Source organism: Quercus lobata, chromosome 8 (genome assembly GCF_001633185.2).
Source record: "Quercus lobata isolate SW786 chromosome 8, ValleyOak3.0 Primary Assembly, whole genome shotgun sequence".
Classification (NCBI taxonomy): domain Eukaryota; kingdom Viridiplantae; phylum Streptophyta; class Magnoliopsida; order Fagales; family Fagaceae; genus Quercus; species Quercus lobata.
Window position 1 is genome coordinate 31,292,049 of NC_044911.1, and position 23,623 is coordinate 31,315,671.

Genomic DNA, 23,623 nt, shown 5'->3' on the forward strand with positions numbered 1-23,623 from the left:
TGAAACCAATATGAATTTTCAAACAAGTGTTTTTAGAACCACCATTTTTGTATTACAACTTTTATCATTTTTGTAATATGACTAATTGCGATTTGTGAGTAACTACATACTACTTTTCACATGTAAGTATCATGTTTTCTTCACCATTCAACGTCAAAGTTATGACATAAACTGCGGCAGAAGAGTTCGTGTCAAATAGAGTCTATATATTTTGAAACAGTTAACATTACACTTTTGACTCCCATAGAACTTGACGACAAAGACGGCGTTTGAGTTCTCAGTCTTTGCCCAACCTTCCTTGACTAATTAGGGTGTCTGATTCAAAGAACCTTCCTTGATCCTCTCTTTAGTCTTTACACCCAATAACATCCATCCACGCCTATCTAACCCAGATCCTTTTTTTTTTTTTTTTTTTTTTTGAGAATCACCCAGATCCTAAATTTGAAAGTAAAAAAACGGTCCAAAAAATCCAGCTAAACTCAATTTCTCCCTTTCTTCTTCCCCAATCACCAAAAATCACCCCCCCCCCCACCCCCAACTTCTTGATTTTGCTAAGCTTTCACAAATCAGGATTCCAATTTTGCCAATACGATGAAACCCACGTTGGGAGTTTTGGTGGTAGTGTTGTTAATGTTGGTCTCAGTTTTTAGTTCTATAGCTGAATCCAAATGTAGCAAAGGATGTAGTTTGGCTTTAGCTTCATACTACGTCTGGGAGGGCTCAAATCTCACATTCATAGCTGAAGTTTTGCAGTCTGACGCCGAAGTAATCGTCAGCTACAACAAGCAAACCATACCCAACAAAGACACTGTTCGAGAGGGTATAAGAGCCAATGTTCCATTCCCATGTGACTGTATCCGCGGAGAGTTTCTGGGTCATGAGTTTAATTACACAGTTAATGAAGGGGACACATATACGAAGGTGGCTCAAGATTACTATGCAAATCTGACCACGTATCAGTTTTTGCAACAGACTAATAGCCAATATCCCACCAATAATATACCTGTTGGTGCCACGTTGAAAGTCACCGTCAATTGTTCGTGCGGGAATCGCTTGGTTTCGAACGATTACGGTTTGTTTATTACGTACCCGCTTCGGCCAGAGGACACTGTGGAATCGATTGCCAACGCTACGGGACTTGATGTGACACTGCTGGAGAGTTACAACCCAGGAGTGAATTTCAACCAAGGGAGTGGCTTGGTGTATATCCCAGGCAAAGGTACGTGAAAAGTTTACCATGCTTTGGCTTCATGATTATTTTCTTTTAGATATCTTAATTGAGATTTTGTCAATAGAGCTTATTGAATTCAGGAATGTGTTAAAATGTTAACAATTAAATATTAATTTAATTGTTGCTTGGTTTTTTTTTTTCTTAAGTCGATTTTGTTGTTAGGATTTAAATAATAGTATAACAAGTTTTACTACTTTCTCTATAATTGGATACTTCATTGGTCACAGATAAGATCAATGATTACAGGTTGCGCCCTTGCTATTGTTAATGTTAGTCACTATAAATGAATGTTATAAAGAGATTTGATGGTTTTGAAGTTTCGTTATTGGAAGTGCTGGAAGGTATTATTATGCCAACAAATTTAAACAAGAAAATGTTAACTGGAAAATTGAGAGTAACCGGTTTTTTTTTTTTTTAAAATTCCGTATGAACTCAACATAGGTAATGTAGACATTAGTTTATGGGATGACCCTTTATGATAGTAGGCCAGGTACTTCATTTTGTGTCCTTTGAAATGAACGTCTCCCATGTTGATTTGAGAGGGTAGTAGCAACGAGGGTCAGAATTTGTCCTAAGCCTCCCAAATTGTTCTTGCCGGGCACAGAATTTTCACTAAAGTATTTCCAAAAGCATCTTCAAATTTTTATACGGTTTGAAGAGTATTGAATAGTTACTTTTACCTTTTGCCTACTTACTTTTTCAAATATATTTTTTAACAAACTCTCTATCATTTTTTTATATTATTTAAATATTATTTCTTCATTTTTTTCATTATTCTTTCATTAATTTTCCTTTATTCATTTTTTAAAATCTTTCTTTATCCTTCTTTTATTCATTTTTAACGGCTATATTCTCCAAATTCTCAACCGCTATATATATTAAATCTTATAACAGTAACATTTTCAAATTTAAAAACAGTCTTTTTTGTTGACAATTTAATTTTAATTTTCATGCTTAATTGTAGTTTGAATTTTATCAAATTTACCGTTAGTCTTGTGAAAGTCTTTAAAAAATTCTATGTAATTTAAAATTTATCAAATCTATATGATTTGGAATGAATTTAGCTCGTTAACTTTCCTCTAAAAAAATTCATTAATTTTACTTTTTTCTAGATTATCAAAATTTTTTTTGTAAGGACACAGTTTACCGTCCAAGCCCAAGATGTATGGGATCTTGGACCAATGAGTCTAGTATAATAAATTTTTAGAGAGTGAGTCAAAGAACTAGGCTCTAATGAGTTGGACAACGTCTAGTACTGAATTAAATGACAATCAAACACAAATAAGAGGTTCTTATATCAATAGACTTTCAGTCCAAGGAGGTCTCACTTGTATATATTGATCACAATTAAATACTAAGACAATTTAGATTGCTATAATATTCTCTCTCTATTTTTCCGATCCCTTTCTCATGGAGGGTCTCTCACATTATATAGCTCCCTTTGGACTATCTTGATCCTACACTTGTTGATCATTCGAACCCTTATTTGAGTACCTGTCCCATCAGACACTCTCTTTGGCTTTCTATGAGTTCCGGTAGCCAAAGTAACACTATTCAGAGGTCTTCTTCACATAAATGCGGCCAGAAAAGTAGTTACAATGTATTTAATGCGGTGGTAGCAGCTTTCCCTTAAATATTTTTGGGTTTCCTTCCTTCTCGTATGTTCATGAGGCACGTCCCTATCATTGGAGCTTCTTAGAGGGTGACTCTAATTGCTTGAGTACATACTTGAGTTGCTTTCATCATATCTCCTCCTCGGATTGCCTTCTATTCGTTCTTTACTCATGAGACTTTAAATTGGAACTCCCAATAACTATTTGTTCCTCTTTAGACCATTCAACGTCCCCGGACAAAGTCCAAGGCCCAATATATGATTCTAGGTCCTTATCCCTACATTTTTTAATGAATTTGGTTTCTTGTTATTCATTACTTAATCCTTTCCAATTTTTCTAAAATGAAAAATCATATCAAATTCCCTTTCTAATGTATCACTTATTTTACACTTTCTAATTTATCATTAACCCTTTTTCTCCATTGCACGCCCCTTTCTCATTAATATAACAACCCATTTCTCCAACACATACCATAAGTATCAAATGTCATCTAAAAAAAACACACATACACATGCACAAAGCAAAGACTGGAGGAGATCTTTCAAATGAGAGAGAGATGAGAGAGAGAGAGAGAGTCAGTCGTATCATCTTTGTCCTCTGCCATCACCATGCAAACCCAAGAGAGCAAAAGTCACGTCATCTTTGTCTTCCGTGTCATCTGCTCTAACTCCACCATTGCTTGTTCTCCTTCCCTACCAACGACATCAACCTTGATGGGTCAGATCGGCTTCTCTTTTTTTTCTTTTTTGGGGTTCTAATTTCATTAGTTTTATGATAAAGATTGTGTTTTGTACTTTGTAGCTGTTGTGACTAAAGCTAAATATTATAATTTGTTGTGCTAAATTTTTTATTCTGATTTATTTAGTTGTGGAATTTTTTTAAGGTGTGAAAATAGTTTAGAGTGTCTACAGCTGCTCTCTTGGTCAAGAGAGCTACTATAGCAACTTAAAATTTTTGTTTTTTGTTTTCTCATTTTAGAGAGACTGCTAGAGCTAATTTTTATAGGTTTGCTCTTCAAAATGGAGATGAAAGTGGCTTTAAAGAGCATGTTAAACTTACTCTAAACTAACTACCCAACATTCTACAATAGATTCGTCTGACATGACCATCAAGTCGGCCTTCCATCGACATTGAACAAAGGTAGTCGTCCATCCCCATGGACAACCAAGTGCCACACAAAACTCCAAATCACAGAACCACCCAAAGTGAGTCTAAACCCATGGATGACCACAGTGCCCTCCATTTGAAGAGAAAGACTCTCCCAAATGGCCTCGTCCAACAAGTGTCAATGCTAATCCAAAAGAGACGACATATATGGCCCCTCTACTTAACAACTAAAGACCAACGAGCAACCTTTTCGTCCAACACATATAAGAGTCTTCTTTCTAGAATCTAGAATACTCTACATTAGGACCTTAACCCTCTGGATAGCATGTTCAACATGTGCCCTGAGCCACTCAACACATATCATAGGTGACCCACAATACAAGTCATCCAGCTTCTCTGGTCACTCGGCTGACCCTCTAGACGACAAAAGTTTCAATGATAGCACACTTATCAGAACCCACTCGACATATATACAATGTTAATGCTAGTGGTCCAACATAAAATTCCATTCATCTAATCCTCAGAACAATCACGGTTCAATGCCAACATATTATGGAAACTCTTGGGCATCACACCCAGAGATCTTCCCACTGATCCACATTCTCCAATTATGGGAACAAATCCCAAGAGTATCGCCACCATTACTCCCACTCATTCCATCACACATCAGTTATGGAAAGATAAAGAAATTATGGGGAGGTAGTCAACCCAAGACTCCTATATAAACCCCAAGCCTACTCCACTCCAAGGTATGAGACACGTACCTTAAAACTTCTTTCATTTCAGCTTATTTGGTTCATTCAAATCTTTAACTTAAGCATCAGAGAAGCTTAGGCCAACACCCCATCAATGCTCTCTGATAGCATCCTTTCTTCTTGCAGGTCTCCTTAACTAACAAAAATGAAACCTCTACCAATTCTTCTTTCCCTTTTGGCACCTTGAACTTCACACAACAACCTGTTCCACCAAGAAACCTTTTGAATTAATTTGAAGGTTTGGGTTTCTTTTCAAGTTTCCTACTTCCATCACATCTATAATAACTCAATCTAGATTTTGGTTGGCTTTTTTCTTTTTTTCTTAGTTGGTCCTTTTTGTTTCAAATAATGCCTTTTGAAACTTGACATTTCTTTCTTAAATGTCATAGTTGTCCACAACTAAAACAAAATTCAAACAAGTGCTTGTAACTTTTTCTTATAGATATGATAGAATTTAAACTTATGGAATCAACTCTATGATGATTGTTCTTATCATCAGACTAAGATATCAAATGGTTTTTGGTGTAGGTAGAGTTCAAACTTTAGATCTTTAATTCAACTCTAAAAAACTTCACCAATTGAATTAACTGGATCCCACATATTTATAACTTATTCATACATTTGGCAGTCATTTCTAGGATAATATAAATCCACAATTAAGAGGAGGAGCTACATCAATTTCGACTTTCAACCTCATAAACTTACCTTATTAAATGTGCCCTCCCTTATTAAATCGATCTCCATTAATCATCCAATTTTTTTCCCTATTAGCTCAACTTTCTCTTTAAACATATAATTGAAAGGAAGGTTCTGGAATTGAACCCAAAAGAAAAAAGAAATCAAAGTAAAAGATAAATTTTTTTTCATAAGAGAAAAAAGTTCATAAAATGGATTCCCAAATTTTTTGGTCTTTTTAAACTTTTGAATACATGATTTTCTTTTTCTTACTAAATAATTTGAAAATAAAAATGGTATGGATAAGATTCATTAAATCTTCAATTCCACCATATAACACTTCTTAGTATTTCTAACACAAACTTCTCCTCAAATTTTTATTGAATATTGAAAAATGCAACAAATTTTCCTTTCCTTTTGGTATTCACATAATATGTCGATGATAAAAGTGAACTTGGACTAGCGTAATCAATTTGCATATGCTTACAGACAAAAAAATCTAATTTCACAACTTACCGACATATACAATTATGAGTAGTTGACATTACTTCTATGTCTTGTGCGACCCATCACTTTACATTAACCACTCACAAATCACAATTTCACAAATCAATAAGTTGTAAAATTAAATACATGATAAGTTATATCTATAGAATTATTCAAACATTACACTTCAAATTCCCACACCTTCACAATTTATAAAAAAATAAAAAATAAAAAAAAAATAAAAAAAAATAAAAAAAATGGGCCTAACTCAAAACTGCAAGAATGTACTGTCAGTCTGTCAGTAGCAAACTGAGACAAATCTATTTGGCATTGATTTGTAAGCTTCTTCTTTTTTTTAACTTTTATGGATAATTTTTTAAAACTTCATTTTTCTTACATTTTTTTTTTTAATGCAAATATATTTTAGCATATTTTCAATTTAAAAAATTTTAACACAAAGCTAAATTAGCTATTCTAAATCGGAGACGAGTAATCTTTGTCACTTCAGAGTTTGGGTACTCAAGCTATTCCCAACATGACAACAATGACAGCGTTTGGGGATCCCTTCTTTCTTTGTCAACTAACCTTCATTAAATGTGCCTGATTCAAACAACCCTTTTTATTCGCTCTTTACACCCAATACCATCCATCCACATCTATCTCACTTTCTTTCAAATCAAGATCTCAAAATGTCAAAACTGTCCAAAAAAATCCAACTATTCGAACTCAATTTGTCTCTCTTCTTCCCCCAATCCCAATCACAAAAAAGACAAAATCTCAGTTCATGATTTTGCTGAAATTTAACAAATCAGGATTCCAACCTTGCCAATCCGATGAAACCCAAATTGGGAATTTTGGTGTTGATGTTATTGTTGGTCTCAGTTTTTACTTCCATAGCTGAATCCAAGTGTAGTAAAGGATGTGATTTGGCTTTAGCTTCATACCACGTGTGGTCGGGGTCAAATCTCACATTCATAGCTCAAGTTTTGCAGTCAAACCTTAACATCATCCCTAAAACAATTGTCAGTTACAACAAGCAAACGATATCCAATCAAGACAATGTTAACGCTGGTGTAAGAGTCAATGTCCCATTCCCATGTGATTGTATCCACGGCGAGTTTCTGGGTCACGTGTTTGAGTACACAGTTCATTCAGGGGATACGTACTTGAAGGTGGCTCAAGATTGGTATGCAAATCTGACCACTTATCAGTTGTTGCAGAATTATAATAGCTATGACCCTAATCATATTCCTGATACCAATGCCAAGTTGAATGTCACGGTACCATGTTCCTGTGGCGATAGCTCGGTTACGAAGGATTACGGTTTATTTATTACTTATCCGCTTCAGCCAGGGGACACTCTGGAATCGATTGCATTGGCTACGAATTTTAATGTAACGTTGCTGCAGAGTTATAACCAGGTAGTGAATTTCAGCCAAGGAAGTGGTGTGGTGTATATCCCTGGCAAAGGTACCTAAAAATTTTGCTATGCTTTGACTTTGTGAATTTTTTTTTTTTTTTTTTTTAAAGATATCTGAATATGAATTTTGTTAATTTAGCTTGTTGAATTCACAAATGTGTTAAAACAGTAACAATTAGATGTGAATTTAAATATTGTTAAGTAAATAGTTTTTTTTTTTTTAAGAAACATTGTTAAGTAGGAGAATATGTACTGCTTTTCTATAATTGGATGCTTATCGCAAATAAGATTAATGATTAGACATTGCGCCCCTTCTAGCTAGTCACTATTAGTGAATGTCGTATAGAGATTTGGTTGTTTGTCCTTGAAATATTATCTGGCTTGAAGTTTCGTAATTGGAAGTACTGGTCTCCCATGTTGATTTGAGAGGGTAGTAGACCTTTTAGTAGTAACTAGCCGTTAACCCGTGCGATGCACGGGAAAACTATTGGAAAATAAAAGCATGCATATATTAAAAGACAATTTAAGTTCATGTGTGCTTGCAAGTGATACATACCTAAATAGTTCTTGCGGTAGAAATAAAAGCCTTATCTTTGAGATAAAGAACTGATGTAAAACCAAGAATCTTGCGGTATAGGACTATTTACTTCCATACGTTGATAATATTGAAATTTAAAACCAAGAATCTATGAAGCATGAGACTGCAAAGAATGACAAAAGTATTAGTAAAATAAAGCTATTCAATTAGTATACTATAACTTGAAGACCAGTCAACCTACGACACATCCTTACCTTGGGAAAAATTGGAATCAGTTCATATTGAAATTTAAAACCAAGAATTTGTGAAGCATGAGACTGCAAAGAATGACAAAAGTATTAGTAAAATAAAGCTATTCAATTGGTATACTATAACTTGAAGACCAGTCAAATCTGTGAAGCATGAGGAAAGCAAGAGAAGTTCAAAGGTATAAATATTTACAACTGTTCCATAAACGAAAACCTATATACAACTTCTCCATAATCCAGTAGGTCTTGCTTTCCTGATGTATTTGGTTTATGCAAGAGAAGGCGCATAAATATTTAGTCCTTACGTTTAGGTTTATGTTTAGGTTTAGGTTTTAAGAGATTTATATATTACTACTATGTGGTTAAATTTCCTGTGACATCAGTTTTATGGGTTTTTTTTTTTTTTTAAATTTGTTTTTATATTATATTTAAAAAATGTGCTGACATGAAAAATAAATGTGCTGACATGGAAAATTGTGGAAGATTCAAAAGTTTCAGTATATATATATATATATATATATATATATAGATGACTAATGAGAGGTTTGCCGTTTATTCAAAAAAAAAAAAAAAAGACTAATGAGGGGTAAGAATTTGTCTTGAGCCTGCCAGATTGTTCTCATAGCTCACCTTTAGTTTTCCATTTTATTATGGATTGGAGATGTCGTTTAATGACCAGATCTCCTCTACCAACAAGAATGAAACCTCTACCAATTCTTCTTCCCTTTTTAGCACCGTGAACTTCACACATCTTCCTGCTCCTCCAACCAACCTTGAACCGAGTTGAAGGCTTGGATTTTTCTCGAATTTCCTACTTCCTATTTGTCCCCCACTCCCCCCCTAGTTCGGGTCCATTACCAACCATGGACCATAGCTCCTTTTTGTCCCATGTTTGAATTTAACATCCTCTAAAGCTTGACATTCCCCACTTAAATTCCCTAATCATCCACAATTCAAACAACTGCTCACCATTATAGCTTCTTTGATAGATTTTGTAGAATTTAAACTTATAGCGTTCACTCTATGATAATTGCTCTTATCATCACATTAAGATATCAATTAGTTTTGGTGTAGGTAATGTCCGAATCCTAAATCTATTATTTAATGGCATGATACTTTACCTGTTTAACTAATTAAAACCCACATACTTATTACTTATTTACAAATTTGGAAGTCGTGTCCAAGACAATAAAAATCCACATTTATGAGGAGGAGCTACATCAATTTAAACTTTCAACCTCAGAAACTTGCCCTTTGAATGTGCCCATCCCCTATTAAATCGATCTCTTCTTCTCTTATCATCGCACACTCTTAGTGCGATAGTGACTTCACAAATATAAGTGCTTGTGAAGTGTGGAGGGAGGGCAAGGGCTAGGGTTTAAGTTTCCAGGATGAAGTTTCACACACATATACACTTATATTAAGCTAAAGTAGAATTTCTATCTTGTAAAAAAAAAAAAAAATCAACTTTCTTTTTTAACATATAATTTAAAGGAAAGTTGTGGAATTGAACCCAAAAGAAAAAAAAAAATCAATGTAAAAAGAGAAAAATTCTATAAGAAAAAAGCGTTTATAAAAAAAATTCCCAAATTTTAGGGTCTTTCTAAACTTTTGAAGACATGATTTTTTTTTATTAAATAATTTGAAAAAAAATGGAATGGACAAGATTCATTAAATAAAATTCCAATTCCACCGTACAATAAATACTCTAATTAATTGTGAGTTTTGTAATTTAACCGACACATTTTAACATTTTCAACACAAATTTTTGTTGAATATTTTCAAAAATACAACAATTTGCCTTTCTTTTTGGTTTTCACATGATATGATGATGATATAAGTCAACTTGGACAAGCTATTTGTATCCACTAACTGATACATCCAATTTAATAACTTATTGAGGAAGTGGTTGGTTAATCCTTAGAATTACTCGAGTACATTCCACTTCAAACTCCTGCGCCTTCCCAACTACTTTTTATTTGGTTGGGAGTTGGGACCAACGGTAACTTTTGGAATTACTGTACTGCCAGCTAGCCGAGCGAGACACAAAACATGAAAACAAAGACGGTGTTTGGGTTCAGTCTTTGTTCAACCCTTCTTAACTAACGGTGTCTTTTATTTTTTTGAGAAGTTAACTAACGGTGTCTGATTCAAACAATCTTCTCATCCTTTCTCATCGTCCAATAACATCTATCCACGTATATCTCCATTTCTTTTCAAACCCAGATCCCGAAAAGTCAAAATGGTCTCAAAAATCCAACTATTCTTCCCCAATCGCCAAAATCTCAGTTCTTTGATTTTGCTAAAATTTCACAATTCAGGATTCCAATCTTGCCAGTCCGATGAAACCCAAGTTGGGGTTTTCGGTGCTGTTAGTGTTGGTCTCAGTTTTACATTTTAGTTCCATAGCTGAATCCAAATGTAGTAAAGGATGTGACTTGGCTTTAGCTTCATACTACGTGATGCCGGAGACAAATCTCACTTTCATAGCTCAAGTTTTGCAGTCTAACCTTAATATCAACCCTAGTACAATTGTCAGTTACAACAAGCAAACGATAACCAATCAAGACAGTGTTCAAGATGGTGTAAAGGCCAATGTTCCTTTCCCATGTGACTGTATCAACGGCGAGTTTCTGGGTCACATGTTTGAGTACACGGTTCATTCAGGGGATACGTACTTGACGGTGGCACAGACGTATTATGCCAATCTGACCACGTATCAGTTGCTGCAGAAGTATAATAGCTATGACTCCAACAATATACCTGATACCAATGCCAAGTTGAATGTCACGGTCACTTGTTCTTGTGGAGATAGCTCGGTTTCGAAGGATTACGGTTTGTTTATTACGTACCCACTTCGGCCAGAGGACACCGTGGAATCGATTGCCTCGGCTACGAATCTTAGTGTAGCGTTGCTGCAGAGTTACAACCCAGGAGTGAATTTCGGTCAAGGGAGTGGTGTGGTGTATATTCCAGGCAAAGGTTGGTTTGTTATGCTTTGACTTTATGATTTTTTTTTTTTGGTTTTGTTTTGTAGATACTTGAGGTGGGATTTTGCCAGTTTAGCTTATTGAATTCAGGAATGTGTTAAAAATAGTAACAACTAGATGTGAATTTAACTATTGTTTGGATTTGAGTAAAAGAACTTGCTTTACTACTAATTGGATTCTTGAATGTTACGTTTTAGTCAGTGCCTTTGGCCTTTGTCTAGGATACTAAGTCCTTTGAAGACTTGGAAATTAAGTTCTAAAATCTTTGAAGACTTGGAAATTAAGTTCTAGTTGCGACTTTATCAATAGGAATCCGGTAATATTGATTGTAAGAAAGACCGTGCCGCAACAGTAGGTTCAAATACTATATGGTGTTCTCTATTCTTTGTGAAAGAGGAATAAGGCTGTGTTTGGGGTTTGGGTCTTGCAAGAGTGTCTATTTGTTATAATCAAACTTTCTTTTTGTCATTGTCCGTGGATATAGACATATTGTCGAACCACGTAAATTCTTTGTCTATTTTTCTTCTATCTCTTTTTTAGTGTCCATTTGGGACAAGCTAAAAATTTCAGCTTATTTGTAATTTCAGCTTTTTTTTTTTACAATCCATGAGTTTTATTGCATTTTTTGAATTTATGGGTCTCATTTTACTATTTAGCCAACTTTTACCTTTATTTATAATACTTTCAGTAAAAAGTTTTCAGTTTCAACTAAATAAACTGTTTCCAAATAGACACTTAATTATCCGTAAACATATTATTTTCACTACATTATATGCATCCAATTTTTGTGAACTCTGTATAAACTCAGCATAGGTAGTGTAAACTTGAGTTTATGGGATCAACCTTTTTGATAGTAGGCCAGATACTTAATTTTGTGTCATTTGAAATGAAGGTCTCCCAATTGCATAGTAGTTTATTGAGAGGAGATTGAGTGCCAATTGCCATTACTATGGACTCTGGTGGGCATTTTGGGAGAACAAAGTTAAGCCATTGAAGTGAAAATTACATTAGTGGGCCTCCTTGAAGTGGGTAAATTATTTATTTTTTGGTTTAACATTCAGAAATTCACGGTTGTAATGGAAGCTCGGGAGGGAAAGCAGAACACCTAGAATTGTTTCTTGTATTTTATAATATAACTGCCAAAACTGTTAGGGCAGCTAGTATTTTGTGATATAATTGCCAAAACAGTTAAGGTAGCTAGTATTTTGTGTGGTACATCAGATCTATGCTTCAGTTAGCTTCCTATTTTCAAATATCTTTATACTAAATCTAAAAGGTATTTACTCTGTTTCTTTTTAGTCTTTGTGCAGTATTGTATTTGGATTCTTGATTTGGATCAGTTAGCTTCCTATCTTTTGGTTGTTGAGAAAATTACACAGGAAATATAGAGATAATAATTTTATGGTCCCAAAGGAGCAGGAGAAAAAGACTAGGGTCATTTTTTCTGGGTGCGCATTAACAATTGCTGCCTCGAATGGCAATCAACATCAGTACATTTGTGCTTCTCAAAGATAGTTTTTCCATCCTAGAAATTAGTAGAGTATATGATAAATAAAAGGGAAAAATTATATAACATACAGAGAAAAGCAACAAATGACCATAATAGCCAGAAACCCAAAACAAATACATTAAAGCTGAAGTTCAAATCCTGTTGTCAGGAAATTATATATGAAGTTTTTAAATACAACTGACATCATATGTAGTAGTTGTCCTCTATTTGAGGATCATTGTCAATATTTTACATATAATATTTATAATATGTAAATCACATCGATCATGGTGCCTAGTGAGCCCATTGATTATATAACTACAAATAGTTTCTTGGAACCTTATGACAAATAGAGATGAATGACATGGTTGTACTAATATCTGTTACATTTCTTTAGGTTATAAATTCCAAACATTACAAAATTGTTGCATTTTAAAATACAAACACTGCATTACAACAAACAACTCACATAATAGCATCACATGTCCTTACACATCATAAATTTATGACAAATAAATTCTTTTTGTCAGTCCTTTGATGCACTTGTCGCATCTATGTGATAGATCTTTTTGCTACATTGTTCTCCTCTTTCAAACTTCTGATTGTCTTCTCTATGTTAGCAATGATGTTATTTTTTATCTTGTTCATTTCTTCCAAATACTGATTTTTCTATGATTCTTCCAAATATTGTACCTTCACAAAATCGAGAATTAGAAATCAATCCTATAGAAAATAATGAAACACAATTAATTACAATGTTCAATTGCAACCCCTCCTCCAAAAACATATCACCAAAATGAATTTTGTCACCACCTTCTACCAAAATTTCCCAACAAAACTAATTCATTTGCTAAAGCTTTCATTTTGGCTTCTTCTGTTAGAATTAAACTATGACTAGGATGGAAAATACATGCATGTATAAGAAGCTTTTTTTTCCCCCTATTTTTAGGAACACATGTATAAGCTATTTATATTTCTGTTTCACCCCAGCTATTCAAGTATATGTGATTGGATACAACTTTTGTCGCCAAGCAATGCTAGTGACTCTGACACTAACGTTTCAACGCTTTATTTATTCATGAAGCCTGTTAGATGGTGGATGCAAGTTGTTTTTTCATGCTAAAGTGTCCTAATTGAATCACAAACCTAAACAAATATTTGGATCCTTAGATATCAGATTCAGATTTATTGAATCTGACCCTTATTTGAAACAAAGCCCAAATAGGGAAAACATCAGTTAGGGCATGTATTGAGAGAGCCATAAACTTAATTACGAGAATCGTACTAAGGCGCAGTTTGGATCCGGATTATTTTGATAACGTTTGCGTCTAAGTTTTGTTTGTTTCTTTTTTTTTTCAGCTGTTGTTTTTGACTTTTCAACCAGTGACTGTTCACAGCAAAATAAGCACATCAGTGGATCTGTGCATTGTTTACGGGACTCACAAATCTCATTTTTCAGCAATTTTTTTATTAAAAATGAGTCTCACGGTATTATTTACATATTTAAAAATTATTTTGCTACAGTGTATTCAGTTTTCAGTTTTAGTAAAAATAAATTGTATCCAAACAGACCTTAAATATCAAAAAACACACAAAATTAAACTAAAAACAACTTACCCAAAGGCAACCACACAAGTCTGCAAATTTCCTCTCCCTACGCCATTAACTAAATACACAAAGGAAATCTCTTCTTTATTTATTTATTATTTATTTTTATGGTTTCGGTTCTACAATTTGCGACATGGTCATTGATTTTGGACATTATTTCTTTTTGATCTCCATTGCTCTCTCTCTCTCTCTCACTGATTTTGGTACAAAGACTATGAAGTTTGGGGGTGTATTCATGAATGTGATTTGTTTGTTATGGTCAATGTTGTTTCTATTAACTACTTTAGAAACCCAACAAAAGTTCATAATATTTTCATTACATTCCTAAATTAATATTAGAAAATTATAAATTCAAATTATACACTTAGATTAGGTTAGACTAGAAATTCTATCTTGTATAAAAAAAAAATGTTGTAAACTTTTATTGTATTTGTGGGGATCATTCGGTTGATAGGCCCATAGGATTCAGAATTGGTTGAGGATTGTTGGGCCAGTGGCCCATCCGGGGCCGTATACCCGTCCGAGGACATCATGCTCCTCGGCAGTATGCGTCCGAGGACGATCGCGTCCGAGGACGATCAGGCCGTGGTCTCACCGCGATCAGATCTCAGAATTAGGTCATCTCAAAGGGTAGAGCAGCCGACTAAAGATGAAAGAGATAAGACAAACAAATATCTGAAACTATAGCTGCCTCCGCATTAATGACCTCTCAACCAACTCTCTGGCCGCATTAATGTGGAGGTGATACCTGAGCAGTAGGGAAGCAGCCTTACAGCTGCCCATAGGAAGTTTCAGGAGGTGCCAGATGGGACAGAAAGAAATCCCCCGGACACAATCTACACGTGTTCGGCGAGGATGGATCGCGAAGGGGAGTATATAAACTAAACGAAGAACATGAAGAGGGGGATCGAGAAAAAAGAAGAACACACATAAAACTGAAGAGAAAGAAGTAAGAAGGAGGAGAGAGAGAGTAACACTAGGGACTTAAGAAAAAAAACGCTGATTATACCAACGAAAAAGAAGGAAAACCTTGTATGGGCTTGAGAGAAGATCTTGGAGGTAGATACCACAGTTAACCTAGCTCTTTACACCCACGCTCTACAAATTATATTGTCTGGGCCTTTTACGTACGAACCCAATACTGTTTAGGTTCGTCACCAAATCGTGTCCTTACAGTATTTATTGCTTTATTTTTTAAAATAATAGTAAAAATTAATTTCTAGTTTTCTACTTAAAAAAAAAAAAAAAAAAAAAAAAAAAAAAAACTCAAAAATTGAAATAGCATTGATTTAAGTAGAGGTCTTAATTAAATACCAATTGAACTAAAATAAAGTTAATGAAATGAATTTTGACCGAACTTCAATTTGTATTTTTGTTTTTGTTTGTTATTTATTTATTTATTTTTTTTATGGGATCAACTCAAACAAAACCGCCGGGATGTACTTTCAAGCGCAGCAGCCAGACCGAGACAAAAAAACATGGCAACAAATACAGCTGACACCAATCACATCCATCCGCGTATATCTCCATTCCAAAAAGTCAAAACGGTCCAAAAAATCCAACTACCGACTATTCTAATTCAATTTCTCTCTTTCTTCTTCCCCAATCTCTCTCAAACCCACTTCTTGATTTTCCAAAATTTTCACGTATCAAGATTCCAATCTTTTCTTGCCAATCCAATGAAACCCAAGTTGGGGTTTTTGGTGCTGTTGTTAGTGCTGTTCTCAGTTTTTAGTTCCATAGCTGAATCCGCATGTAGTAAAGGATGTGATTTGGCTTTAGCTTCATACTACGTGTGGAATGGCTCAAATCTCACATTCATATCTCAAATGTTGCAGTCTGACCTTAATATCATCCCTAATACAATTGTCAGTTACAACAAGCTAACGGTAGCCAGTCAAGACAGTGTTAAAGATGATATAAGAGTCAATGTTCCATTCCCATGTGATTGTATCGACGGCGAGTTTCTGGGTCACGTGTTTGATTACTCGGTTCATTCAGGGGATACGTACTTGACGGTGGCACAGAAGTATTATGCCAATCTGACCACGTATCAGTTGTTGCAGAAGTATAATAGCTATGACCCCAACAATATACCTGATACCAATGCCAAGTTGAATGTCACGGTCACTTGTTCTTGTGGCGATAGCTCGGTTTCGAAGGATTACGGTTTGTTTATTACGTACCCACTTCGGCCAGAGGACTCCGTGGAATCGATTGCCTCGACTACGAATCTTAGTGTAGCGTTGCTGCAGAGTTACAACCCGGGAGTGAATTTCAGTAATGGGAGTGGTGTGGTGTATATTCCAGGCAAAGGTAGGTGAAAAGTTTGTTATGCTTTGATTTTATAACTTTTTCTTTTCTTTTTTGGTAGTTTTCTGAATTGGGATTTTATCAATTTAGGTTATTGAATTCAGGAATGTGTTAAAATAGTAACAATTAGATGTGAATTTATTTGTTGTTAGGATTTATGTAGAGGCTTAAGAAGGAACACATGTTTTACTAATTTTCTATAATTGGATACTTCATTGATCTCAGATAAGAGTAATGATAACATATTGCGCCCCTTGCTATTATTAGTCACTATATGTGAATGTTGTGGATAGATGCGATGGTTGTCCTTGAACTGGATTCTTGAATATTTCGGTTTAGGAAGTGGTGGACGGTATTATGTCTACAAATTTAAAACAAGAAAATGTTAATTGTAAAATTGAGTATCCATTTTTTTTGAATTCTGTATAAAACTCAACATAGGTAGTGTAAACGTGAGTATATGGGATGACCCTGTAGGCCAGATACTTGATTTTGTGTCATTTGAAATGAACGTCTCCCATTATTATTTAGAATTAAAAATTGCAGTCGTGCAGTTAGTTCAGGGAGAGGAAATTGAGTGCCATTACTTTGGACTTTGGTGATGGAGCCAATGGGCATTTTGGGAGAACAAAGTTGAGCCATTGAAGTGAACATTACATTTGCAGGCTTCCTTGAAGTGGGTAAATTAGTCATTTTTTTGGTATAAAACTCAGAATTTCATGGCTTGCAATGGAAGCTCGAGTGGGAAATTGGAACACCCAGAATCTTAAGCTCCAAATTCTGGACAATATAACACATCTGCACATGCTATGTCCTCCAAGCTCAATAGTTATATGAATATCTAAAATTTCAGAAGCATATCTAGCCTAAAAAGTATTTCTTAAACCAAATTCAAACCTTCTTTGCCACCTGCAATTTTAGCAGTATCAGAGATAAGAATTTAACCCCTTTCCCCTCCTTTGCCTACTGTGCCTGATTTTGTTTTTTATTTGTATTATTACTATGTCAGCTGTTACAGATACAAAGAATTAATTTAGTAGCTCTTTTGAAACGTTAAAAGATTATTTTCCTTTTTTGCATTATTCTAGCGTGATTGTCACTCTGGTGATATTGGTAGTGATTCCTTCTTCTGTCTTCCTTCTTTTTTTCTTTTTTTTTCATGATGCACATGTGATTATTTGCCTTTTTGACATTGTTTTAAATGTATGGAAAACCTTGAGTAGTTCCCTTTAGATATTGCTGCAAGTGCACCACACTAATTTTGCAATATTATGCCTATCATAGAGAAAGAGGGGGTACTGAGTTTACAATGCAAAGGAGGCTATTTATAATAGGTAGCTTCAGGTTCGGCCTCAAGAAAGGCTCAACTAACCAATCTAACTAACTCAACTAATCAATATTAACAACCAACTGACTTCTGCCAAGTGTACTACAAGTGTTACAGTTAGGCACCCAATTCTAACTTGTTGCAAAAAGTACCAATTATGTCAATTGCAATTACAAGACACTTCAAACATATGCATAACTTTGAGTTTCCATTAACTTGCCATTTGTTTTCTTTCTTGTCATTTGCAGATCAGAATAATACTTATCCAGCTATGCCACCAAGGTAGCTTCTACAAATTTAGTCTTCAAACTTAATGAACTTGAAGTTACATTTGTTTCTCATTTTCTAATCCTTTCTTTTCACTTTGTTTCTTTTGCAGCAAAAGCGGTTTGGCCTTCTCCCACAGTTGATTTTACAATGATTATATTTACTTAGAGATTTGGAGACAAACATGAGATGATAAAGTGCAAATTTGATGCTACTTTTGAGCTTAATATTTGCTTATCTATTAGCAGGATTAGCAGGTGGAGCTATAGCTGGCATAGCTATAGGAGGAGTAGCTGGTGTCCTGTTACTTGCCGCTTGTATATATTTTGGATGTTACCGAAAGAAGAAGATGGAGGAAGCAAAGTTGCTCTCAGCAGCATCTGAGGAATTTTATGCTCAAAATGGGCAAGGTATATATATTTTGTTCTCCCTGTCTTTTTTGACTTTACAGATACTTGTCAATGAATGAGTGTTTCATGGATCTGCTGGTCTCAAAAATCATCTTGAAAATTAATTTGCCACTTAGTGGAAATGCTACAAACCCAATTAAATGAAGTGACAATCATATTCATTCATCATCAGTCACATTCCTCAGAGATAGCTAAAGGTCTTATGCCTCGGTGAATAAGTTTATCTTAAGTTGCTGAGAAATGTTGCTCAGATGTGATTGTTGATATTGTTTGGAGAGTCTGCATTTTGAATCTCTCACTGGTGTCAGTACCCTGATTTATCCTTCTTTTCTGCAAAGGAAATCCCATTTAAGCAGCTCCACTGAATACTTTGAACTGTTTATATAGAATCATTGCAAAACCAATAAATTATATGCATCTTTACCATCTTTCTATAATCTTTTGTTTATTTTAAAATGGGAGGTTAGACCTAATTGGTGTTCCCTCTATTTTTTATTTAGGCCCCGGAAGTGCCTTGGATAAAGATGCTGAATCAACTGGAGCTGCTGGTGGTCCAGCTTCAGGTCTTGCAGGCATAACTGTGGACAAATCAGTAGAGTTCTCTTATGAGGAACTTGCCACAGCTACTGATGACTTCAGCCTGGCTAATAAGATTGGTCAAGGTGGTTTTGGGGCTGTCTATTATGCAGAGCTGAGAGGCGAGGTTTGTAGCCATATGGGCTGTATTTTTATTCATCATCAATGCATTGCATACTAATTGAGTTGGCTCCTCAAGTTGACTAATTTTTTAGTCAAGAGTGTTAGTCTTGAAGTTTGATATTAAATGATATGCTATGGTGGATTTGCAACCTTTTGACAAATTTGATGAGAATATTTCTACGGATAGATGTCATATAGGAAAACCAAGGGAATGATTTTAGATTGGAGATGGTGAAAATTTTTATTTAAATCAATTAAGCTATCAAGAAGGAAGGAAGGAAAAAAAAAAAAAAACAACAACAACAACAACAACAAACAAACAAACAAACAAACTTATTATAGCATATATAAAGGTTCATGGTGAGGACTACCACACGAAATGCATAGCTGCATAAACAAGTTGATTTCACACAACTTTTGTTGTCTTGTCTGAATATGTTTATCTATGATATCTTTGTTGGTGATTTAAGCTACTCAAAACTAGGAATTTTGAGGAGGTTGATTCTAAGAGGGACATGCTAAGTGTGGAAGTCAATCTGGACACCAATGGTAATATAGAATTTGTAGTCATATTTGTTGTATGAGGGTCTTGAGACCCAATCTGGATAAGTGGAAGTGGATGAGAAATTCATCTGAGTGAGTGGGAAAATTGGATGTACAGTTCAGTTGATCTATAGTCTTTGCTCAGGTTAAAGATAAAATGTGCATTCACCAACATTGTGTATGCTCTCCACTGCATGTTGCATTTACTACTACTATATGGATGGCTAAGTAAGCACACCAGCTTTTGACCATACCATCTTGTTTATATATGTTTGTATCGGTTTTAACTTTCCTGACAGTCCCTCCCCATGACTATATCTGTGCAGAAAGCTGCAATCAAGAAGATGGATATGCAAGCATCTAGAGAATTTCTTGCTGAATTAAAGGTGTTAACACGTGTTCATCACTTGAACCTGGTAATATACTTTCTTTCCCAAGAGCACTAAAGAATATGATTATTGTTTAAAAAGCTGAATTGTATGCCCTTTTTTGCTTTAGCGTATATAACTTAAAGTTTTATCAATCATATTCTTTGGGGAATTGCTCGCGTAATAATCTAGAAAGCTTCATATAAATGTTCATTTCTCAATTATATACTGGAGAGATGATCCTCACCTCAATACATTTATCCAATCTTAATTATAAATTCAACATAATTCCCCAGTGACCAGGAACTGTCTAATTATCTGTGCTGAGATATCCATATATACAACATTAACTGGCCCCTTTACATCATTATTATATGTGTGCACACACACACACACACAAAGAGGCAAGCTCACTCTGTATATCCATCCAGGGTTAGCTGTGCCTTTTATGACATCATCAATGTCATCCACCCCAAAATACAGCAAAAAAATAATAAAAGTAGAATAACCTTATAGTTGTGGCATCAAAAGATACAATGCTAGTACACTCTTAATGCCAAGGTATTAGAGGTTTATATGCATCTTAATAATCTCCTTCAAGTTATTTCCCAGAAAATATAATCTGCCCTCTAGAATCAAAATGATAGATGGAAATTTTGGTTGGTTTAATTATTTGTTGTTTTTATTGAGGTTATACAATATCGGTATAAATAGTAATAATCTGCAGTGAGGATTTTTTATGACTCAACTGTGCACTTTTATGTCAGTGTGAATACAAGTTATACAGTAGCTTTTCTTTTTAATTGATAGACCTTTAAGATGTGTGATTATTTTCAATCTTCCGTAAACTACATATCATTTACAAACTATCAATGCAGGTGCGGTTGATTGGATATTGTGTTGAGGGTTCTCTTTTCTTAGTCTATGAATTTATCGAGAATGGCAACTTAAGCCAACATTTGCGTGGATCATCAGGTGAGTTAATATGTGCGTGGTGAGGATCTTTTTAAGTGATGTCACATTCAGATCAATAGTCATAATTATTTTATCTGTTTCCAGGGAGGGACCCATTGCCATGGTCTAGTAGGGTGCAAATTGCCCTTGATTCAGCCAGAGGTCTTGAATATATCCATGAGCATACTGTTCCTGTTTATATCCATCGCGATATTAAATCAGCAAATATATTGATTGACAAGAACTTCCATGGAAAGGTTGCATTAGTACCTTTATTTTTACTATGAGATCTTCAAAAGCTTATTCCCATTGTTGTACTGAAATATTTGCACTGTAGGTTGCAGATTTTGGATTAACTAAACTGACCGAAGTTGGAGGTGCATCACTCCCCACACGTCTTGTGGGAACATTTGGATACATGCCTCCTGAGTAAGTTTTCTTTCTTTGTATTAAAGGAGTAGCAAATTCAGCTATGAGAGATGGATTTGGATGTTTTGGTGGAAGCAAGCTGCTAGATTGGACCATATATAAGCTCCACAAGTGGCTATCTATAAGTTTCTACCAGATTCTTCCAGTCTATAAATTACTGACCAAGGGGCTTGGAAATTGTGTTTGATTGATAATCAACATCCAACCTTAGATACATATCTACTATTTAGGCATGCTGGTTTGTTAAAATTTAACTAGTGGTTAATGGCACCTGGCAGCTGCCATCAGAAATGTGAGAGACCCTTCTTTAGTGAGAATTTGAACATAGGATTTTAGCTGCTGGGGTATGCATTTTACCTTTTCTGAAATATTATCCTTGGTACTGCTGCGGATGTTCTCCTTGGAAGTAGGTTTCAAAGAGATGAGTTTGCTACTCATTATTAATTGATCCCTTGGGCTTCTTGATAGAGGAGGAAAAGCCTTAGCTATGTTTTTGTTTGTAAAGAATGGATTGAATTTTACCTCTCTTGTGTGCAGATATGCTCAGTACGGAGATGTTTCTTCCAAAGTAGATGTATATGCCTTTGGGGTTGTCCTTTATGAACTTATTTCAGCCAAGGAAGCTGTGTTCAAGGATAATGGTTCTGCTCATGAATCCATGGGCCTTGTTGCTTTGGTAATCTTCTTGCCATCCCTCTAAGTAACCCCCCCCCCCCCCCCCCCCCCCCACCTCCTACCTTCTCTTCTCTCTTCTGTTCTGAGCCTATCAGCTTGATATGAAGCTTTTATTAGGCTTTCCCCGTCTAGTACCACTTTCTGGGAAAGAAAACTTGGACGAACATTTATTGTGTAATCTGTGTTTCACAGTTTGAAGACGTTTTTAGTCAGCCCAATCCTAGAGAGGACCTACGTAAAGTAGTTGATGCTCGGCTTGGAGATGACTACCCACTTGACTCAGTATGGAAGGTGAAACATCTCATACAAAAACCCTACCATTATTGCCTTTATGATTTCATTTCCAATAAAAGAGGTTTTTTCGCAGGTGGCCCAACTTGCCAAAGCGTGTACACAAGAGAATCCGCAACTACGGCCAAGTATGAGATCTATTGTGGTTGCCTTAATGACACTTTCATCCGCAACTGAGGATTGGGATGTCGGCTCCTTTTATAACAATGATGCTCTAGTCAATCTAATGTCTGGGAGGTAGAACCTAGTTATTGCAATCTTCATGGTAGAATGTAGATAGTGCAATGTTACTCGCATTGCGGAAAATTTTTTTTGGTGTGAATAATACCAATATTAAGTTATTCCAGAAATATACTGTAAATGCTTATAGTTGAGAATTATGGAAGGGTTTGTAAATCGTATACGTTTGTTTGATTAATATAAATGCTAGGCTTGCTAGCTGATCTTGGCTAGTTGGTTTCTCATAAAATTGAACTGTTTGGTTTGTTACAAATTTGAACATTCAACTGCTCAGCATTTCGTTTGAAGAGTGTTGAGGGTCATTTTTTTTTTTTGAGAATCCAAGTAGAAAGAAGAAAGCCTAACGACAAGGGCAGCAAAGAATTGGCAAACAGATAGCAAAACCATTAGACCCAATTGGCAGGAATAATGGATCACAGGGCCATGAAATAAACAAATGGGCCTTGAAGAGGCAAGTGGGCTTAAAAGAGCTCGGAAAGAGAGAAATAGCATACCCATGGGCAGTATATGATATAGAAAAGTGAGAAATGGTCACCGCAGACCCAAAGTAATGCAAACAAAGAAAGTAAGGGGTTAATGGCAGGCCCATGAACCTCAAGGATGAGAATAAGGTAATTAGATCAGGGAAGCCCAATGAAGTTAGTAAAAGCCCATGGGAATGCAGAGTTAGTAAAAGGGTCAAAGAAATCCAAAGAAAGCAAATGGGCCAAGGATGCCCAAGAAAAAGACAAAAGGAACATAGGAGCTCATAAGTAGGAAAAACAATGGTCATGCCAAGCCACTAGGGAAAAGAGTAAACGGCTGGTCTAAAGAGGTCCAGCAGGATTGAGTCATTACAGTAGGAATGACAAAGTAATATGGCAGGAAATTAGGACAATCAAGAAATGGGCCGAAAGAAATGTAAGGCCCAATATCAAATAAAGCCCAACTCCTAAGGGGAGCGGAAA

At 35.3% G+C, this 23,623-nt stretch overlaps 2 protein-coding genes across 5 annotated transcripts; both read left to right on the forward strand.

Moving 5' to 3' along the window:
* Positions 1-6,519: 6,519 nt before the first annotated feature.
* LOC115955492 (lysM domain receptor-like kinase 3) lies at positions 6,520-22,894 on the forward strand. 4 transcript variants are annotated; one of them, XM_031073619.1, is made up of 12 exons: positions 6,520-7,337; positions 18,049-18,082; positions 18,180-18,187; positions 18,313-18,477; positions 18,978-19,180; positions 20,046-20,135; positions 20,966-21,062; positions 21,147-21,298; positions 21,379-21,470; positions 22,008-22,146; positions 22,338-22,436; positions 22,513-22,894. In XM_031073619.1, the coding sequence occupies exons 1-12, from the start codon at positions 6,701-6,703 to the stop codon at positions 22,675-22,677; spliced, it is 1,881 nt and encodes a 626-aa protein (XP_030929479.1). In that variant the 5' UTR covers positions 6,520-6,700; the 3' UTR covers positions 22,678-22,894. The 4 variants fall into 4 exon arrangements, with proteins under 4 accessions (XP_030929479.1, XP_030929480.1, XP_030929476.1 ...); XM_031073620.1 differs by having other exon boundaries at positions 6,521-7,337; positions 18,316-18,477; XM_031073616.1 differs by lacking the exon at positions 6,520-7,337 and adding an exon at positions 15,619-16,476.
* On the forward strand, positions 10,069-12,785 carry LOC115955493 (lysM domain receptor-like kinase 3). Its single transcript, XM_031073621.1, has 2 exons — positions 10,069-11,055; positions 11,956-12,785. Exons 1-2 carry the CDS (start codon positions 10,416-10,418, stop codon positions 11,970-11,972), a joined length of 657 nt encoding a protein of 218 aa, XP_030929481.1. The 5' UTR covers positions 10,069-10,415; the 3' UTR covers positions 11,973-12,785.
* Positions 22,895-23,623: the final 729 nt, after the last annotated feature.